Here is a 23167-nt window from a genome sequence, read left to right as displayed (position 1 = left end):
ATCTCAGATGCTTCCCAAGTAATAAAATGTATTTTAAATGCATATAAGACTATATTAAGCTCCTTCATTTATTTTACAAAATTAGTATGATTCTAATAGGCCTTGTATAACACAAACACTAGAACTACAAAACAACTTTCCATGTGTATATAAACAGGTGGATCTATATAAATATAATATAATCAAATCAAATCAAGCAGTATAATTTGTAAATAACATAGCAATTCCAAGTTGTTTTGATTTTAGTAATGAGAGTAGCCTAACATTAGACAATCTGTTAATTTGTCAAATATTTTGTCAAAAATCTGCCAAAATAAAAAAATCTCAAAATTTTCATAAGTGATGGAAATACTAGAATTGAATATGCATATTTAATTAAAAAAAAGTAATCCAGTGAATTAAGACTAGAATAATATTTCTTTTTCCAAGTCAGTAAATAGAAGAAACTAATATTTATGAAGTGTTTACACTACATCAGATACTGTACTAAATTTCTCTAATCCAGTCAACACACCATTGAGTGTAGGAATGACACATTATCTCCATTTATATATGAAAAAATTGGACCTTAGAAAGGATCGAGATATCTGCCCAACATCACCCAGCTTACTTTTGACAGAGCTAATTATTAAATTTCTTTACTCACAGATGACATGTGTCCTCCTCAAAAATTCAGTAGTATCAACTGAAAACAATATAAAGAACTAGAGATGATCAAATAAAAACAAATATTTTAAAGTATAATATAGTTTGGAAAACTAAAGATTTTATTGTGGTACTGGAATAAACATATAACAAGACGTAAAAATATAATATTATAAATTGTCAGTTTTTCCCAAATTAATGTATAGTTATAATTTGAAATAAATTCACAACATAATTTGTTTTGTACACACAGCAAATTTTTTCTAGAGTTTATGTAAAAAATAAAAGGATTGGAAAAGCAAAGTCAATTTTGAAAATAATATTAATGATAGGGAGTGGAACACACTATAAGACATTAAGTGGGAAAGCATTATGAAGCTTCAGTAATTTAAATTATGTGGTAATGTAAAACAGAGCATGGATTAATGGAACAAATAAAAAGGCCAGAATCATTTCTTATATTTGCATATAAAGATAATTTCAAATAAATTAGAAAACAGAATTAAAAAAAAAATAATACCAAAACAGGTTTTAAGTATCTGTGAAAAAAAAAAAATGAATCTGACATCATACTACATATTTTTCTGAGGGAAATATATGCATAAATATGTATATATTTTTACTCTTGGAAAGACTTACTGGGCACATGAACTAAAAATAAGAAATTGTAAAGTACAAGCAGTCCCTGGATTGCAAACAAGTTCCATTCCTGTCTATCTTTAAGTAGAATTTGTACGTAAGTCAGAACAATTAGGTATGATTTGTATCTAACGTCAGTTAGTCAAATATTTGTCTTAATGTATAGTATATAGTGTACCTTTCTATGCATAGAAAACATTAAAGAAACACTTCCAGATACACTATAATATCTTTAACATAATAATACAGTAATAATAATGTTTTGATGCCTGTCCCAAACAGCACCAATTTGTTATTATGAACTGTTGTGTGAACCTTGAATCTTTAACATAACAGGCTTTACTGGGGTTGGTTTGTAACCATGGGTTGAACATAAATCAGTTGTTCATAATCCCAGGACTGCTTGTAGCAGTTTATTAGAATTATTTACATAAAACTAAATCTTTTTAAAAATACAAAAAACAAATAAAAATCAATATGAGGAAAATTACAACATATAGGATGAGAGAAGATTGGTGTGCTTAATATATAAAGAGCTCTTATAAACAAATAAGAAAAACATAAGCACCATAGTTAAAAAAAAAAAAGATTAACAAAACAAAATTCACTGAAGTACCAGTGCAAATAGATATCTAATCAAAATGTGAAGTTATGTGTGCTCTAACTTGTTATGGAAGAAATGTTATTTGAAGCAACAATGATGAAAACTGTGAGAGCCAGAACTTGACCAGACTGTCTTGTTTTTCTGAGTCTCATGAGTTGTCTGCTTTTCACAGAGTGCAGTCTTAAGTTTTCCTTCTCTGAGAGGTTTCCTCCCTACACAATATCTGGCTTTCACAGGTTTTACTGTGGTTTACCTATCAAATTGGCAGAGGTGAATTAGAATGCTATCAAGTGATCATGGAAGTTTAGAGTTCATGGAAGTAGAAATAGAAATAATCTTTCTGAATGACATTTGGTTATCTGTATCACATCCTTTATATCGTGCCTTCTATTTTACACAAATTTTTTCCTAGGGCAATTATCTGAGATGCATCCAAAGATGTGGTTATTTATAATAATGACAAATGGAAACAAAATACATTTGAAAACTAAAGCATTAAGATAATAAAAATTTGACAGTATATTGTGAGATTTGGAAAGCAGATTAAAAGTCATAGACAGGAAAATATTATAATTTTTAAATTACATACATTAGACTGGAGAAAAATTATGAAAGACTATACCCCAAAACGGTGTTTACTTCTACCTAGTGGTATTACAATATGTTTTATTTCTTCTTTATTCTTTTCTGTATTTTCTACAATAAGCAAATGTTATTTTGTGTAGCAAAAATATAGTCTTTGAAAAATAGGATTGTCAATTCACATGTGTGTCTGCCTAGGTTTGAACTACTCAAGGAAAAGACAGGTTCCTGTTCAATCTAAGGCTGTTTCTTGATTTTTCACAGATCATGCTGATAACAGTCCAAAATGTGCAACTGAGAATGGAGTTGTATTGAACTGGTAGAAGCACACAATATTGATTCTTCCATCCCTTAGAATTGATTGACCTTTGAACAAGGGCAGGTTATTTATGCCTTGAATGAGGTTAATATTTTCTCTTTTCTATATAACCCATTCAAAAGCTAACCTTTAACTTCTTTTTTTTTTTGCAAAATTTATTTTTAAACACTCATTTATGGCTTACACATATGGGATCAATATATCATTTATAATGCCAAAGACACCACATAAATCTAGAAATTATTATGGGTAAATACATGATTCAATTAAAATACATGTATCTCCTGATGTGTTAAAGAAAGCCTTGCTATTAAGAAACTTATAAACTTATAGCAAGGAGAAGGCCCAGTGATACAATGCCAAGCTCTGAAAAATAACTGAAGAAAGCAAGGATACAATTTGTCATGGATTTACAGAGGTGCAGGAGCTTTCAGACCCTGGGAGACCCAGGAGTGAATGAAGAGATGGTAGTATTTGATATAAATGTTGAGAGATGTGGAGAATTTCAAAGAACAGAGAAAGGGGAAGTAGAATCCCAGGTAGAATTACGTACACTTCAAGTAAAGACATGGAAACTCAAAATGGAGTGCTCTGCCAGGGCACAGCGGCAAGAAGTCTCAGATTAGTGGACAAAAAAAGTTTATGTGTTTGAGATAGTAAAAGATGAGGCAGCAAGATGGATTACGACCCCAGTCTTCGATGCTCGGATATAGAAAATTTAGTTGGGTGTGAAACTGTCAATGGCATGAAGAGCGCTGGGTTTTACTGGGATTAAAGTGGCTGTAGGGAGTGAATATGAGGCATTGGTGGTTCAGTGGTAGAATTGTCACCTTCCATGTGGGAGACCTGTGTTTGGTTCCTGGCCAGTGCACCTCATGCTTAGCCACTACTCATCTTTCTGCAGTGGAGTGTATGTTCCTATAAAGGTGAGTAGACTGCGGCAGAGTTTCCAGACTAAGACAGACTAGGGAGAAAGTCTTGGCAATCTACTTCCAAAAATGAGTGAATGAAAACCTTATAGACCACAACAGTTAGATCCACAACCAATCATAGGGATGGTACTGGACCTAACAGCGTTTCTTTCCATTGTGCATGCGGTCGCCATGAGTTTGGGGCTGACTCAATGGCAGCTAACAACAGGGAGTGAATGGAGAAGAGTGAAACTGGAAACCAAAAGCATATTAATAGCAGTTGGCAATTGATTAGATATAGGAGTGAAGTGGAGATGAAGGAAGGAGAGGGTTAAAAAAATGTTCCATTGATTTAGAGCTTAAGTGAAAGGTTGGCAATGTCAACGCAAAATTTCTAAATCGAGATATAATCATGTAGGTTTTAAGCAGAAAATTACTTTCAGTAGCCTAATCCAATTTCTGTTTTTCTTTTTTTCAATTTGCTCTGAATTAATCAGGAATCTGCATGAGGTCAGCAACTAGTCACCTCTAAGTCAGGAATTGAACCAAGGGCCACATCCTACTGTCCATTCTTTCCTTTATCTTGTCATCTCTGACTTTAACATGTTGATTTTACTGTGCAGCTTTATAAAATAGTTAAGGTTATGTTTTTTCTGTTTCCCAGCATGTAAATTGGATTATTACCTTGTTTTATATTTGTCTTCATGGTTCACATTTTGAAGGATTTCTAAATATGTACCATAAAAGTAATAATACATGAGAGTTTTAACAATGTTTTAGGACTACCTGAGTTTTTTTCTACTAGTCCTTGTACAATGACCTCTGTTTTACAATTTTATGGCTAGACAATTCATTCAACACCAGAAACTGCAAACCCAGATGTTCAAACTTGAACCCAAGAGGAGAACTTCTAATTATAGAAGTCATAGTAAAAGATGCCTTTTTTCTACCTTTAATGTGATGTATTTTCAGAGCTGAAAACCAAAAGAAAACAAACCCATTGCCTGAAGGAATCCTTAATGATCACCTAAGTCAGGGATCAACAACTTTTTGTGAAAAGGACAATTAGTAAATATATTTGGTTTTGCAGGCCATACAGTCTTTGTTACAACTACTCGACCACTGTAGAGCAAAAATGGCCATAAATAATATGGTAAATGAATGTGTGTGGCTGTGTTCCAATAAAACTTTATTTACAAAACAAGCTGTAGGGTAGATTTAGGCTATGGGTTATAGTTTTTAGGAGAAAACTTATCTACTTTAGTTCTAATTAGGCTTGTCCAAACTTCTGGCTGGTAGCTAAATAATATATTTTTTTGCTTGCTGTTTCTGATTCTAATATCTCTCTCTAAAGAAGCTTTTAATACTGTCAGTCTAATTGATGATGTTTATATCTTTTCTATACTCGGAACCATAAAGTGTAAATGTTATCCTAATTGGCCTTCTTATGGTGCTGTGGGATTAGTTTATGTAGTCAATATCATCTTAATTGTGCTGATGAAGTTCTTTGATTGTACTGGGCTCTGGAGACTTGCAATCATTCAGTGCCTTGAACTGCTGATCTTTCTTTCTTCAATATTCTTTACTCTGCAGCCTTTAAAAGCAAGGTTTTTAATAATCAAACTGTAAAAATGGCATCTAACCTCCCCTAACTTCACAAGGGGAAGGTGAATCAAGACCAACAGCCGAGACTGATTCTTATGAGGCAGAGGTCAGACATGCCTCCACCCCCCAATCTTTTTAACAATTGTGATACCATCTGTCCCTCCCATGGTGCACTCTGCTTTTCCACTGGATTTGATAATTCGTTTCAGTGGCCACACAGAATTCACAGATAATACTCGACGATTATGGGGTTTATTAGAGAAGTTAACAGGTTACAGTTCAAGTTCAGGAATGCTCAGGATACAGTTCTTCCATCCGGACAGACTCTTCTCAGCCATGCCCATAGGCAAGTCTCTCTCTGGCCCTTGGCCCCTCAGTCTGGTCTCTGCCCTTCTTGAGAAAGTGTTACAAAGCTCTCTTAGCTCTGCCAATAAATGCCCAGAGATACCCCACTCCACTGGTGAGCCTTGGCCAGAAGACACTCAACTCTAGCTCTGTGGGTCAGCAAACCTAATTCTACCACATGCCTAGAGGCACCCTCCTGCCCAAAGGCATGCAGCTTTCTCTCCTGTGGGCCGGGAAGTCCACCGTGCCATCTCCAACCAGTCTCCTGTGGTCTCCTGCCAGCCTCCTGTGGTTCTCCTGGTTCTGCTGCTGCTGTTTATCTGCTGCTGTTTCTTGCCGTCTCCAGTGTCAGAGCACTCTCTCTCTGTTTTACATGTTACAATTCCTCTCTCAGGGTCTTCCTTTAAACCTAGCAGGATGGCAAAACTGTCCAACCTCCTTGTTAAGGTTCCAGATACCTCATTTTCATAGTCCCACTCACTGTGTGTGAATCCCAAAGACTGTGGCTAGAAAGGCCATATTAAATAATTCATTGCACCACACAAACCCAACAGCAATCATGTCAATTTAACTTTTCTGTATAGCAAGTAAGACTCTTAACAGATTACAAGAAATTTTAGAATGGCTCCTGCATCCCCATCCATCCCATGTTTCAAGAGTAAAAATGCTGTGATCAATTTCAAATTGATATGTTTCCTATCCATCAGAAATTAAACATTTATATGACTGTATTATGTAGTTTTCATTTTTAAATTCTTTGCAAAAAGGTACGTTTTTACATAAAAGCTTAAAATATAAGGCCATCAAATATTTTCAAAGTGTGTTTGATTTCTAATTCAACGATAGATGCTACTAGAAAATTTCATCAAAGGCAAGAATTTTATTCTTACTCAGAGCTCTAAGAGTTGATTTTAGAAAACTTGTCTTTATTACATTTTCTGCTTCTAAAAGACTGTTTTATATTAAACTCAGGCCAGTTTGCCCCTCCACGGTGCTTGGTATTTAAAACAGAAGATTAAAAATAAGATAGGAAACTTTCTGCTTGATGGTATCCCTCTTCCAACTATGTATGTTGTGTCTGTGTATGTGTGTGTGTGTCTTTCACGACATCAAATATTTGCTATTTGTCAGCTATCAACCACATTGGTTTTAACTTTGGATAAAATTTGAAAACACGCATCTTTCTAAGTTAGCTGACTTTTTTTCCACATCAAGAAGGCAGTGAAAACTATTTGCACTCCATTATAAAATCTCCCTTTAAATCTAAGAAGGAAACCACAAAGTGAGTCTTGGAGCCTGTTGATCGTGTTTGTATTTTAGTTTTGCTCTTTCTGCTATAGTAAGTGAATTCTTACGTGATCATATTGAGTTGAAATCCTGGTGGTTGCTATATAGGAAGGATATAAATGCAGAACGAAACTTAATATGAGACAGTGGTAGCATTTTCACTTGTAGCAGACTTCAAGTAACCACAAAGTTAAGGGGAAACGCCAGCAATTATATCCCAATTGTATCCTAAGAATAATATAATGTTGCATTGATATTCAGAGATGGAAGAGAAAATGTGTTGGCAACTTCATAAAAAAAAAAAATAAGAAACTAAAGCATTTTCATAAGCAAATGTTGAGGATTATTGAAAAGGGAAAAAATTGCTAGTGCTTTGTCCTTAGATATTTTGGAAATTTTTATAAAATTTTTTTTGGAAAATATTTAGAATGATAAAATTAGGCAAAACCAAAACCAAACCAAACCCATTGCCATCGAGTCGATTCTGACTCATAGCAACCCTACAAGACAGAGTAGAACTGCCCCATAGGGTTTCCAAGGGACACCTGGTAGATTTGAACTTCTGAGCTTTTGGTTAGCAGCCATAGCTCTTAACCACTATGCCACCAGGGTTTCCAAAATTAGGCAAAGGGAGGTGGGGGGACAAGGAAACAGAACAGATAAAATACAAGTAAAGAAGACAATAATAAGTGAGAAATTCTATTAGACAATACCAAATTATACCACAACCTAATGTATTACATTTTTTTTTAAATCTATATTTTGTTATCTTTGGTAAATTTTATCTCTTTATAATCAAGAAAGTACACATTTAAAGAAAGTGAAATAGTTGAATTTAATAGTGAAATGGTGATACCCTTACTATTAAGATAAAGATACAACTATAAAGATACAACTGACTTTCATTATATTTAGATAAATGATTAGTTTCTACATCTGTAATAAAAAGTAATCTATATGAACAATTAAAACCTACTTTGGTGTTAATTTCATCAATGATTCCTGTGATACCTAGATCTAAGAAGCCATGAAAAATATTTGTAGTTGTACTGTATCTTCATTCTGGGAAAAGCTAGTTGTTAATTTTCTGTAATTATTACTTGGTTTTTTGGTTTTTGGTTTCAGTTAAATACTGTGCTTAAGGAAGAAAGTAGGATTTTTTTTTTTCTGTACAAAAAGTGTATATAGATTTAGGATTGATTATTATATATTTTAAAATTATTTTTGTCACTCCTTGAGAGAGTTTTTTTACATTCAGCTTTTTGCTTTGTCACAAAAGGGTCCTTTGGATACTGTTACAAAGTAGGTTTTATAGTAGAAATGTTTCAGATACTTAAAATTTGTTGCTTTTGGCCAAAGTCCATTTTAGCTTCTAGAGTAAAAAACAGGTTCACTGTGAACCTTAAGCATCTTTGATAACTCAAGCAAATAGAGTTAGAATGTGTTTTGGAATACAAAAATAATTTTCCAAACAGATTATACTTCATAGTGATTTCTCATGTTAGTTTGGTTTTATCTTTGTAATAAAAAAAAAAAGAGAAAAGTAAACAATTAGAAATTAAAGTTAATTTTTTTAAGTAAAGTCTATGCATCAGTAAAAAAAAAAAAAAAGTTCTTTTCCCTCCCAAGAATTGTTCTTGAATTATCTTAAGAAAAAAGCAGCAGAATTCCAAAACAAAGTCCAGAAGGAAGAGGCATGCGCAGGGCCTTCTAACTTAAAGGATCTTTCAACATATATTCTTGAATCTAGAGAAGCATAGTGGCATCTGCCTTTGATTACAGTTAGATGGATAAATTCTAATTCTAGGGCTGTATTTAAAGCATTTCAATATACACAATGATATTATGTTTTTAGAATATGGCATATGGTGGTTATTTTTAACATAATTACGGATGTCTGGTCGTCTTTGAAATAAACTATTAAAAAGAAGACATTCATGGGAAAATCAGAGTTTTTCTCAGTTTAAGTTATATTTATCTGAGCACAATTAAAAATAAACTATTTGAATAAAGATTTTTTTACTCACAGTTGTTCACATTAACTTTACAGAAACCACAGGTTAATGGCTACGATGTTTATTTGTTCGACGATTAATATCATATTTCTGTATTGTTAATAACTAATGAGAAAGAGACGTCGTTTTTTGGTGTTTGTTATTAAGAAAAAATAGTTGGATCATACTAATATAGAAAAAAAAGAAAGACTTACCAGTGAATCCATTTTCAGCGTAGTCCTGGGTTGCTTGCCTGAAGGAGACAAATACCGTGTGCTGTTATAATCATTTTTTACTCTGTGTCGTGTTGTTTGGCAGATTGTTTTAAATTTTACCACAATGGACCTGTACAAGAGTAGTTTGTGCTGGTATGACTACATTGAAGTAAGAGATGGGTACTGGAGAAAATCACCTCTCCTTGGTAAGAGATTATTGACTTTCTTATGTGGCTCCAGATATATAGAGTTCCCAGTCTAAAGACAATCGATTCTTTCAAGAGTCATTTTTGAGTTAAAAACGTGTGACCAAAAATTGTGTTTACTTTTTTCAACCATAGTAAAAATGCTTAAAAAATAAATAAATACATAGATTGTGTGATTAATTGATTTAAACTAGCTTTCCACAGAACAATAAATGAAAATGTAGACACTTGGATTTGAACATAATGATTGAGAGTAGCTTTGCCATGCGTTATGCTTGTAGTGACTCCTCACAATGTTTCCGTTTAAAAATCATCACTTTGATGAGACAACCAGATAAATCATGTTTGCGGGTTGTTGTTTGTTTGCTAACACAGCAGAGTGTGAGAGGTTAGGCTCCTGTTAGTAGCTGACTTCCCGTGACAAGTATATTAGCCCCTACTGTAGATGTCACAGTTTTGCTTCTGAAAGAGTTGCTTGTAGTTGGAGTCATAAATTGTAGCTCAGACTCGGTGCACACGAGTCGGCTGCCAACGTTTAACCACAGACCACGCCATTAACTCGCATGAGACAGTTTACTGTTGCCGTCTGTTTTACTTAAAGGTGAGAGCTGTTTGGAGCATGTCAGCATCCAATCTATATTAACTTTTCTGTTGTTGTTGAGATCATGACTTTTCATTTACATTTGGAAGTAGCTCTGCTCAGTTGTATTTGTGTACCATACAGGTCCTTTTCTTTACATCGACAACCTGCTGAATGGACACTATTTTAATCGAATGTGACAGCATTCTTAGTGAATCCAAGAGATCTGTTGTTGTTGTTAGGTGCCATTGAGTTGGTTCTGACTTATAGTAACCCAACAGGACAGAGTAGAACTGCTCCATAGGGTTTCCAAGGAGCAGCTGGTGGATTTGAATTGCCGACCTTTTGGTTAGCGAGCGAGTTCTTAACCACTGCACCACCAAGACTCCAACAGCATCCTTAGTAAACCCAAAAGATCTGTAGAAATATTTACAAATGGGGGAGGGAGGGGAAACTGCACCTATTTGAAGCCTGGTTGAGGAAAGTATTGTCTTGAACTTTGTACTTTCTTGCCTAGATGAAATAATTTGCAATATATGTATGTATATTCCAAGAAAACGTTTCATTAAACTCGTAGAGCAGAATCACATCTAAAGCTAAAATTTTGGAGAATATTTTATTTTTGAGCACCATCAACGTTCCATGGTTCAGGACTATCATGGCCCATCAGGCTGGTTCTGTCTGATCATGGCTTTCATGTCCACTGCTTTTCCCACTGTTTCCACTACAAGATAGTGTCGCCCCCAGAGTGGCAGCATCTAGCAATCACCTGGAGCGTTGTTAGAACTGTAGAAACAGGTCCCACTCCATACCCTCTAAGTTAGAGCCTGCATTTTAAAAAGACATTCCTGCAATTCATGTACTTGGGGTTTCAGACGCACTTGTCTGTGCTATGTGCCCCTAACCTACTTTGCAATTTAGGAAGACATGTCTCCACTTGTTAGCAATTAGTTCAAATTTGTTTCATTCAAGTTGACTACCATTTTACTAAATCTATGTATACCGTCATTGCCAAAGGCACACAAAAATGAATGATGATGCACTATTGTTCGTAGAACTATTTCAGATGCATTGTCCTATTTAACCCTTTTGTCATCATTGAATTCTTAGCATACAGTGGCAGACTTTTAGTAAGTAATATATATTTACGGAAGGAAGGGGAAAGAAAGGAAAGAATAACAGATATTATCATACCCATTTGCTGTTATATTTGCTGTTGATAACACAATTAGAAAAAAATCTCAACTCATACTTGTATCTTCTGATACTGTTGTTATCCTGTCTACTACACTACAGCTGTTGTTGGCTGCCGTCAAATCGATTCTGTCTTGTAACGACCCCAGGTGGCAGAGTAGAAGTTCCTCTTATGGTTTTCTTGGCTATAATATTTACAGGAGCAGAATGTCATGTCTTTTTCTTGCACAGCCACTGGCTAGATTTGAACTGCCAACCTTTCAGTTAGCAGCCAAGCACTTAAAGGCTACACCGCCAGGGCTCCTCACTACACTACAGATTATAGCCTTAGAAATGAGACAGAATGTGTGCAATAATATAAGATACTTGGAGTAGCCTGGAGATTTTCCTGAGGGTTTACCACTAAACTTGACAAGCCAAAGAAGTCAATGTTAGGTTGAAAGCATAGTAAGCAAGTTACTCCCCTGCTAATGACCAGACTGCCAGTTTGAGCCAGTCTCTTCGGATGAACTTCACCTACCTTCTTCTGTTCACCCCGCACTTTGATAAGTCATGTCACCTTTTACGAATATGTGTTTTTGATCTATTTCTTAATTTCGCCGGTACATCATTTGGTAAGTCTGAGGATGAAAGGTGCAAATGCTTTATAAATAGATATGAGGAGTTTGTTTTATTTATCCACCCAACCCTGGTGGCATAGTGGTTAAGTGCTACGGCTGCTAACCAAGAGGCCGGCAGTTTGAATCCACCAGGTGCTCCTTGGAAACTATCGGGCAGTTCTACTCTGTCTTGAGTCAGAATCGGGTTGACGGCAGTGGGTTTGGTTTTTTTGTTGTTGTTTTATTCCATAAATATTAAGGCATAAGCAAGGCTCTAGTCACTGGGAATAGAGATATGAACCAAATTTTTTTTTTTTTTTTAATATATCATTGGTAGCTAGTGTGGAAAGCACTTAAGTACTAAACAGGGTCGTTTTTAGGAGTCTCTCTTTATTGTTTTTTCTTTCTTTTTTTCAGGTAGATTTTGTGGGGACAAACTGCCTGATGTCCTTACTTCTACCGATAGCAGACTGTGGGTTGAGTTTCGCAGCAGCAGCAATTGGGTAGGAAAAGGCTTTGCAGCAGTCTACGAAGGCAAGTCACCTTGAGTTTTACAGATCGCTTCATCTTAGATGTGTTCGCAGAAAAGTCCTCTTACTCAAGTTTATTGGAATCATATAGCAACTATGTTCTAAAATGGTGAAATTTTTGGAAGCTGCATTATGATATTCATATGGGTGATATTAATAAGGATACTCAGTAAATTTTAATTGCAAGAAGAATCTCTTTTCTGGTATCAGTGGTATAAAAACCCAAACCAACTCCACTGCCGTCCAGTTAATTCTGACTTAAAGTGACCCTTTAGGGCAGAGTGGAACTGCCCTATAGGGTTTACAAGGAGGGGCTGGTGGATTTGAACTGCTGACTTTTTGATTAGCAGCCTGGCTCTGAACCACTGCTCCACCAGGGCTCCATCAGTGATGCAGTATCACACAGACATACTCAGGGATGCGTAAAAAGAATAATTCCCAAATGGCACAAGAGTTCTTATATTTTGGTTGTATTTTCATTGCAATACTAACATATACTATGAAGAAGTTATCACTTTTCTTTGTGTTGATTTTGTTCTCTCTGGTCCTCATACTGCTGAAATATTCTGTTAGGGAGAACTGCACAGAAAGCAATTGTGCACATTTCTGGAGCATACTTAATCTAAATAAGAGAGTCGACGTTCAAGGAAGAATGTATCAAATGCTTTGTTCTATATATCTCTAAAACCAGGAACTGGCATTGTGCTTCCTAGCTCCTTTCTTGCCAGGTTGTGGGTTGGGAAGACCCCTCCTGCCTTTGCCTCTGGTAGTCCAGGAGTTTAGGTGATTTAGAAAAGAGCAGATTTCTGCTTCCCTTAAACTTCTAAGGAAAGGAAGCATTTCTTTTTGAAGATTAACCATATAACAGTGACGGGGATTATTTGGATGGAGCCACAGATGTTGGCTCCACAGAGGCCTGGGGAGTTCTGTGGAGGGTGAAGCTTCTCTCCTGATCAGCTATTTTACCTGAGGTCAGTGGACCAAAGGAAGAAGTTCACAGAGCAGACTCACATAGAATAGATTTACAAAATCCGTTTGTTGTTGTTGTGAGGTGCCGTCAGATTGGTTCCAACTCATAGCCACCCTGTGCACAATAGAATGAGTTGCTGCCCGGCCTTGCGCCAACCTCACAATGGTTGCTACATTTGAGCCCATCCTTAGAGTTTTTTAAAAATTGAAAAAAGAAGTGCCTTTTTTTTTTTTTTAAATGCATGAAATAACTGTGGTTAAAAAAGCATCTATTCCTGGAGCTTTTATCTGATATTTGCACTTAAGTGACTAGGTATTTTACCATCTAAATATTTACAACAATACAGCCAGCTAACTTTGGCTTTTATAACCAGGTCTGCTTGTACGAATTAAAATATTATCTTAGGAGAAAAGGAAAAAGAAGTGGCACACCAAGGTTTGTTTGTTTACTTATTTTTGCTTTCCTCAGCAATCTGTGGAGGTGAGATACGGAAAAACGAAGGACAGATTCAGTCTCCAAATTATCCTGATGACTATAGACCGATGAAAGAATGTGTGTGGAAAATAACAGTGTCTGAGGACTATTACGTCGGATTGAACTTTCAGGCCTTTGAGGTAAGGACTTTCTGGAAACCTTCATGGAGCGTATCCTCAATAAATGACAATGACATTTAAAGGAATCCTCATTAAATAAGGAAAGAAACAGAAAATCAGTCTTTTAATCAGCAAAGAAGCAAGGGATCACCTATAAAATGTAACATCAAGAGCTAAAGTGTTTTTTTCCCCCTTCTTTTCCTCTTGTTGTAGACATTTTCAAGCAGATGAAAGTGAGTTTACATTATCTGTGCTATTTGAATTGGAATGTTTGAAGTACTGACAATAGTTTCTTTTGACAAATGCACAGGCTTGTTTCACAAGACTGCTTGAAAGGTCCATTAAATGATAGAACTTTTATTTCTCTTCTAAACCAAGAGGTTAAAAGGTAGACAGTCTTTTGTGGTTAGGAGAAAAGTCCATTTTTCACCATTTTTTACCATGATACGGAAAATTGTTTATATCAAAAATAGGAATGTAAGTGTCCTTTGGAGCTCTCAACCTCATTAGAAATATTTCTCAGGGAAGAGATAAGCACCGATGTTGCTTTATTAGATGAGGGGTCAGAATAAACCACAGCCCAGTCAGAATTCTGGATCAAAGTCAGAGTCCAAAGCTACCAAACTCTGTAACGAGTCATTTTTTGTGGCATGGGAGGAACTGAGCTAACATTAAGGCCAAGAGATGGGGTGAGATTTGTTCAGAACTCCAGAGAATGTTTAAATCAGTGACAGAGTCTAGAAATGAAGAGCCCAAGGTGAAGGGGGCAGGAATAACGAGATAGTCGGGGGTAGGTCCAGGCAAGGGTTAGAAATCCGAGTGCCATTTCTGGAGATCCTTTGCTTCTTCAGTGATTGGAAGTATGACTCCTGTCCAGGTAATCAGAAGGCAGTCGAGAGACCCATGCCCTGCCAGGGTGTACTTGCTGCTGAGTGCAGTGTTCATGGTCACCTCTCTGTCCCCACAACAGGAGCCCCAGGGGTAAACAGACATTGCCGATAACCCCAGAGAATTTTACACCCCTGCCTGCAGGCCTGCACGCTTTGTCTCTTTGTGCTTGTCTCTGTCCCCTTCCGTGAACCATTTAATTCCCCAGACCTATTTCCTTTTGTCATGAAAAAACGTGTCTTTTTTTTCTTTGGTCACATGTTGTATTTTATGTTGCTGACCATTTTGCAGTTTTGGAAACCTTGGTTCTGATATTATTTGGCTCACATTTAAATTCCATTATTTTAATAGACCGATGAGATTTTAAACATTGTTCAGATAGACCAGTTTATTGTTAACAGTAAATTAAACTTGGATGGAGGATTTTACCTACTCTATTTTTTTTTTTAACTTTTTAGACCAAACTAATTGAAAAATTATCTGTGCAGTGATGGTATTACCTGTGTTCTGCAGTATTGCAAGAATTAAGCTAGTCTTTCAACACATAATTTAAATTGAATGTTGTATGGAATTCTCCACTATAGAAATGATGTCAGAGAATACATTAATGCCATATATCTAAAAACAGATTCATGAAATTGCTTGCTTAACTGGTTTTGCAGTTGTATTTTCTGACTTGTCTGTATATTAACAGTGATATTCTTAAAAAAAAAAAATAGGATAGCGTAGTAACAGATAAGGAACACTTGCATCACAGGCACATAAAAACCTGTTGCCTTTGAGTTGATTCCGACTCATAGTGACCCTACAGAACAGGGTAAAGCTGCCCCATAGAGTTTCCAAGGAACACCTGGTGGATTTGAACTGCCAACTTTTTGGTTAGCAAACGTAGCTCTTAACCACTATGCCATCAAGGTTTCCACGCCACCATGGTTTAGTAGCCACTACATAAATATCGATTGATTGAATGAATGGATAAATGATCACTTAACTTTGGAACTGAGAAAACGTCATAATTTGTATGACAGTAGATTTTATTATTTTTAGTGTCCTCTTTTTATCTATTAAAATAAACCAAAGAAGCAATTAGTACCGTTTTCCTTCACTTTATTTCCTTGTGTTACCAGCTTTTTTCTTTATATTCTGTGTCTATTTAAATATCTAACATGTTTCTCAACTTAAAATGATGAAAACCGAACTCTTGATTCCCTGTCTTACTCACTCATCCCACTCTTCCTCAGTCTTCCCTATTTCAGTACCTGGGTTGCCAATAACCCAGAGAATGTCCCTAATTCCACTCTTCTGCTAAAGCCCTGCAGCCAACCTGTCAGCATATTTGTTTGTTTTGACTTAAAAATATACCCCACACATGACCGCCTTATACCATCTCCTTGGGCACCACCTCTGTTGCCACCACTGCCCCTTCTCTCCAGGTCTACAGGTATCTACTCTTGCTCCACGTATCCCATTCTCCACACAACAGCCAGAGTAATGCTTTTACAATGTAAGTTAGATCATACTATGGTTCTACTTAAAAACTTCCATGGGTTTTCCATCCTAGCTAAAATAAGATCTAGACTCAATTATCTTGGACCTAGGCACTATGAAATTTGATCCCTGCCCAGGCTTCTTACTCCCTCTGTGTTAGCTCCTCTAGTCTCCTTTCTCTTCCTCAAAAATGCCAGGTTCACTCCCACATCACGCCATTCGCCATCGATGTCCCTTTACCTCTAGGTGTTTGCTCCTCTCTCATTTCATCCAGGTCTCAGCTTAATCATCACCTCCTTACAAAGTCCTTGCTTGAAAACTTTATTTAAAATATGTTTTAACCTACATTAGTCTCTAATCCATCACTCTGTTTGATTTTAGTTCGTTGCGTTTACTGCTACTGAAATTTATGTCTTGGATCTTTTCGTGTACGTGTTTATTATGTCTCCATCACTAGAATATAATCACCAAAGGGCAGGGATAATTATATAATACTGAGAATCATGGTCTAGCCAAGTTGACACATATTTGATAACGGAAAGGATGAGTGGGTGGATGGATTATATGGGAGGAAGTGTGTGAGTGTATGATGGGTGGGTGGGTACAATTTAATATAGCCTTTCTTTATTGAGGAGCTCTGGTGGCACAGTGGTTAAGAACTTGACTGCTCACCAAAAGGTCGACAGTCTGAATCCACCAGCCGCTCCTTGGAAACCCTATGGGGCAGTTCTACTCTGTCCTATGGAGCTGCTATGAGTTGGAATCCATTTAACTGCAACAGGTTTATTTTTTTGGTTTCTTTATGGAAGGTCCTGAGTTTCCAGGCAGAGAGAGACAAGCTTGTAAGTTAAGGAGGGCTTAAATTATGGAAGACCTGGTATGTTGTGTGGTGAATTTAGACTAAAGATCCCAGGTTCCAGGAAATTAGGAGGAGACAAGGAATTTAGAGATGTCCTAACATACCATCTAAATCTTCTACATAATGAAAGTGAGTCTCTGCTGTGTGCCTAGTATCACGGAGGGGAATGCTAAACCAGTGTTAGGATATAGGTATGTATTTTGGGGGAACCGTAGTTTTTGTAGTGGCATAGTGGTTAAGAGCAACATCTGCTAACCAAAACGCTGGCAGTTCAGACCCACCAGGTGCTCCTTGGAAACTCTATGCAGCAGTTCTACTCTGTCCTATAGGGTCCCTATGAGTAGAAATCGACTTGACGGCAATGGGTTTTTTGGATATATTTTTTATTTGCTCTAGTAGTTATTGTACGAGTTGTTTAATCTAGTCACTTAGTTATCTGTTTATATAAATGTTGTCTTTTTCAAATGGTTTCACTATACATTTTATACTTAGTTATCTAGTGCTGCTGTGACAGAAATACAAGTAGATGGCTTTAACAAATGGAAATTTATTCTCTCACAGTCTAAGAGGTTAGAAGTCAGAATTAAGGGCATCAGCTCCCAGGGAAGGCCTTCTCTGTCAGCTCTGGGGGAAGCTCCTTGTCTCCTTTCAACATCTGTGGGCTGGCATCAATCCATGTGTCTTGACATCAATCTTCCCAGGGCTCTAGGAGGCTCTCAGCACATTTATATTGAAAATAAATATTAAAAAACAAAAAAAAAATCTACCCTCAAAAATTCTCAGTGTTTTGTGGGTTTTTTTTCTGACAAAGCACAGTTTTTAATGTACTGTTATGGACTGAATGGTGTACCCCCAAAACATGTGTTGTAAATCCAAACTGTGTGGATAGAATCCCATTGGGGAATATGGTTTTCTCTTTTATGTTAATGTAGCCCTATCAGGGTAGGTGTGTCTTAAGCCAACCACTTTAGAGGTATAAAGACTAGATTAGTCACAGAAGCAAACAAGTGCAGAGGGGAAGATACAGGCCACAAGAAGATTGTCAAAGACCCTAGAAACAAATGCTGAAAAGAGACAAGGACCTTCTCCCAGAGCCCACAGAGAGAGAAAGCTTTTCCCTAGAGCTGGTGCTCTAAATTTGGACTTCTAGGCTTCCAAACTCTGAGAAGGAGCCCTGGTGGCATAGGGGTTAAGAGCTATAGCTGCTAACCAAAAGGTTGGCAGCTTGAATCCACCAGCCACTCCTTGAAAACCCTATGGGGTAGCTTTGTTCTGTCCTGTAGGGTCGCTATGAATCCTTATCGACTCGACAGCAATGGGTTTGGTTCAGTTTTTTAAACTGTGAGAAAATAGATTTCTGTTTGTTAAAACTATCCACTTGTGGTATTTTTGTAACAGCAGCACGAAATAACTAATACATATACTGACCCCAGTCTTTTCTTTTTTAAAAAATGGCTATTGTTTTTGTAACTTTTCAATTCCCTATGTTACTATGGCACTGGGTTTTTTTTTTTATGTTACTATATACCCCTTTCAGATAAAATGGCTTTTATCATAAACTTGTCTATCCTTTTGTTGAAATCTACTGTAAAGAATTTACTAGCTACCCCTCATTTACACCTTTCTGTAAATTTAAGTAATGACTTTATGTTTCCCAGTGGTACTTGGAATTTAATGTAGGGGCAGAAAGGAAATCTGAATAAATGCCTTTGTCATGAATTTTAGGCGTCTTTGAGCAGAAAGGGAAATTATATGGACGATAATGGAGTCTTTCATGATACTTTATTAATTGTACCATTTGGGAAGCTTTTTCTTCTCTACCACTGACAGTATGCATTGCTTTTTAAGACCGATATACTGAAATGAGATTGTATACGAATGTAGATCACACCTGAAATTATTTTGAAGAGCTTCTTCTCTATTTCAGCAGCAGTATTATTTATAAAGAAGCCTCTATCAGTTTTGCCAAGTCAACTTCAACTCATGGTGATCCCATGTGTATCAAAACTTTGCTTCATAGGGTGTTTGGTGGCTGATTCTTCAGAAGTAGGTCACCAGGTCTTTCTCCCAAGGCACCCTTGGGCAGACTTGAACCTCCAACATTTTGGCTAGCAGCAGAGAGCATTAAATTTTTTTTTAATTGTACTTTAGATGAAGGTTTACAGAGCAAACTATTTCTCATTAAACAGTTAGTACACATACTATTTTATGACATTAGTTAACAACCCCATGACATGCCAACGCTCTCCCATCTCGACCTTGGGTTTCCTATTACCAGAGTTCCTGTCCCCTCCTGTCTTCTAGTTCTTGGAGGGCATTAACTTTTTGTACTTCCCAGGGACTCCAAAGAAATGTCTAGTACTACTATGTGAGAACTTTCAGTGTGCAGAAATACAGAAAAGAAAAAATTTGAGAGACTGGAAACGTTTGTAGTAACAACTTCAAAGAAATGTCAATAAAGCGGGAAAGAAGTGAAATAAACAAGGAGCTTGCTTATGTTTGAATTGAATTCCCCACGTATATTAATTTAATTGGGGTTAAGTTTTAAGGTGCCCATCAACATTTCTACGCATTCTGATTTGGTGATAACTTTTTTATGAAAACCAGAGATGGCCTTAACCGTTATCACTACAAGCTGCAACACTTTAAACTGTGTTCAAAGGGTTTTTTTTTTTTTTTTGGTACTTGGTGGATTGCCCGAGAGTAATCTTTCAATTCTTTTAAATATTTTATATTAGTTTAAGATACACTAGTCTTTGTTAATAAATTAAGAAGCCAAGATAAGGAGATATTAATTTATTAACATTTTAAATTAGTTAACACGTTTGCCATGAACTATTTTGGAGTGTTTGGCTAAGAATATATGTCGATTAATAACTATAAAAGAGAAAATTAAGTAGTTATCCACGAATTATGGTTTAGGCTCTAATTCTACTCCCAAAGATTAGCTCTTGTTAGTTTAAATGAACTTGCCCAAGGTCACACAATTTCATGATTGGTGGCAGTGATTTAAATCAATTCCTTGAACTGTGCATTTCTGCGTCCAGCTCCTGGTAGCTAAGAGAGGCATCAATATTCTCTCTCAGCGTTCGATTCTTTCCTTTTATAACTATCTTTTTTGTACATTTGTACTAATTGTTATATGTGTGTTAGTCAGGGGCCATGTCTGTTTTATTCTCCACTGTTTCTAATAAGTGCATATTATGTGGCCATAGCAGGTTTTCCAGTGAAAAATATTTGTATCATGAAGGAAAAAAAAAAAAAATGAAGTGGCAATATTTAAATACCCAAAGCACGTGAAACTACCCTAACCGAGACCCCTGATTTCAGTTATGTTCATAAGGTTATACACATTCATTTCCTTTCTCCTTATTTTTGGTGTTATAATTGTCGATATATTTATGTCAGTTAAATATTAAATATGAATTAAGCTAACCATATTATTAAAGACAATAATATATGTGTCAATCTTTCCCCCTTTTGATTCAAAATTACTTTTGTTGATAATATCATTTGCTAGACTTTATTGCCTTCTGTCTTTAATGATGAATGGTAATTTACATTGCTTTCATTAGTCATACTTTACCATTCTCCCCAAAGCAAAAAATGGCTCTAGCTTTCTTTCCAGTGGACACAATTTTAAGTTATATCCTATTATAATTTATATGTGAATATTTTATCATTTATATAATTAGTTCCTTTATATTTTGAAACTACATTGTAATGATTGCGGGAGAGCTTTTATCAAAACTTATCTAGAAATTTTGAAGTTTTCAGGACTTTTTTTACAAATAACTAGGCAGTGCAGTAGATGCTTTTTTGCAATGTTATATTAGGAAACGTAGTTATAAAACAAAGGCAAAGCACGTGAATGAGTCCTAAGCCTGGGCCTCGTCCCTTCCTCCAGGCCAGCTTTCGTTCAGTATTATAGTGCTCACCCACACACACAGACCACAAAGTTCTGCACCTGGTTTGAGGTTTTAACATGAATGATTAACCACTTTAGATTAAGTTTAATTGATGTTAGTTCTTGCTAAATAGAAATCACACTCACTTATTCTATGGTTCTTCTCTATGCTACGATTAATGGCATGAGCCCCACTTAGTAATGAAATGCAGTGTTAATCACTTCTGGCTAATCTTTTACCAGTCTCTGTGTACTTGTTTTCCTCCTTTGTGTATTTGGATCTACTCCTAAAATCATTTAAATGTCAGTTTCCTAAATAAAAAAAAGAAAACAGTTTAGAGCTACTACCATTTTCATTTTATTCTGTACATAAAAGGTCTTTATTTACATTATATTATATTTCATTATGCAAGGTCTTTATTTACATTATGATAAACTTGCCACATTCATATGTGGTTTATGCTCCGATAACCTTAAAGTCTGTGATAAATCAGCAGCATCGTTATCAAAACATATTAATTATGTGTGTAATTATGCATGACATTGCATTCAGCTCCCAACTCTCTGAACCATGTCCATGCTTTTAACTTGGGAAGAAATTGCTTTTTCCTTTTTGTTTTTATGAATCATTGATTTTGGTATTCTTTTTCTCATGGAGCTTAAGGTTACTGGGATAATATCAGAAGACTTATCTACTTTTTAGCTTCCACCATATTTATTTCTTTTATTTCATATATTAATTGATGCAGTAATTTGATATAGGTGGAGAAAATGTTACACAAGTGACAAAATACCTCGAACTTTCATTTGAGTTCACTTTCACGAATTCTACATAGATGAAGTAGATGTAGGGTAATTACGATTCATTGTCAAAAAGAGCATTTCAAGAGGTATCCTGAAGTACAATGCTGTCAGTGATAAGTTAACATCCATATACCTACAAGGAAGACCAGTTAATTCCACTGCTATTTAAATTTACACACCAAGCATGAATGCCAAAGATGAAGAAATTGAAGATTTTTATGAACTGCTGCAGTCTGAAGTTGATCAAACATGCAATCAAGATGGATTTATAATTATTGGTGATTAGGATACAAAAGGAGCCCTGGAAGCACAGTGGTTGAGAGCTCAGCTGCTAACCAAAAGTTTGGCAATTCGAATTCACCAGCCACTCTTTAGAAGCCCTATGGGGTAGTTCTACTCTGGCCTATAGGATTGCTCTGAGTAAGAATCGATTTGATGGCAAATGGTTTTGTTTGTTTGTTTTCGGGGCGGGGGGAGGTTTGGAAACAAAAAAGAAGGATCAGTAGTTAGAAAATACAGGCTTGGTGATAGGAACGGTGTCAGAGATTGCATGACAGAATTCTACAAGACCAATGACTTATTCATCAGAAATACTTTTTTTTCAACAACACAAAGGACGGCTTACACGTGGATTTCACCAGATGGTTTACACAGGAATAATCGACTGCCTCTGTGGAAAGGGACAATGGAGAAGCTCAATATTATCAGTCAAGATAAAGCCAGGGACTACCTACAGAACAGATCATCAATGTCTCATACGCAAGTTCAAGTTGAAGCTAAAGAAAATCAAAGCAAGTCCTAGAGAGCCAAAGTATGACCTTGAATACATCCTTCCTTAATTTAGAGGTCATCTAAACCGAGAATAGTTGTGGGATGATATCAAGGAGGCCATACATGAAGAAAGAAAAAGATCATTAAAAATACATTAAAGAAAGAAAAGACAAAAATGAATTCCAGAAGAGACTCTGAAACTTGATCTTAAGAGTAGCTCAAGCTAACAGAAGAAATGATGTAGTAAAAGAGCTGAACAGAAGATTTGGAATGGCGGCATGAGAAGACAAGGTAAAGTATTGTAATGAAATGTGCAAAGAACTGAAGTTTGAAAACCAGAAGGGAAGATCATGATCAGCATTTCTCAACCTAAAAGAACTAAAGAGAAAACTCAAGCCTTGAGTTGTAATATTGAAGGATTCTACAGGCAAAAATTGAACGATACAGAATCCATCAAAAGAATATGGAAGGAATACACTGAGTCACTGTACCAATATGAACTGGTCAGCGTTCCACCATTTCAGGAGGTAACATATGATCAAGAACCACTGGTACTAAAGGAAGAAGCCCAAGCTGCATCAAGGCACTGCCAAAAACAAGGCTCCAGGAATTGACGGAATACCAATTGAGAT

The 23167-nt window shown here is 36.1% G+C and overlaps 1 protein-coding gene across 1 annotated transcript in view; it reads left to right on the top strand.

Moving 5' to 3' along the window:
• TLL1 (tolloid like 1) overlaps window positions 1–23167 on the top strand; it is a 253243-nt gene that overhangs the window by 167289 nt on the left and 62787 nt on the right. The window contains exons 10-12 of the mRNA XM_064273593.1: window positions 9250–9352; window positions 12143–12259; window positions 13694–13839. Of these exons, the coding sequence (XP_064129663.1) occupies window positions 9250–9352; window positions 12143–12259; window positions 13694–13839 (366 nt within the window). The remainder of the gene's footprint in view (window positions 1–9249; window positions 9353–12142; window positions 12260–13693; window positions 13840–23167) is intronic.

This window comes from Loxodonta africana, chromosome 21 (genome assembly GCF_030014295.1).
Source record: "Loxodonta africana isolate mLoxAfr1 chromosome 21, mLoxAfr1.hap2, whole genome shotgun sequence".
NCBI lineage: Eukaryota > Metazoa > Chordata > Mammalia > Proboscidea > Elephantidae > Loxodonta > Loxodonta africana.
Note: the sequence above shows the minus strand (reverse complement) of the source record. Positions and strands in the feature narration are given on the sequence as shown.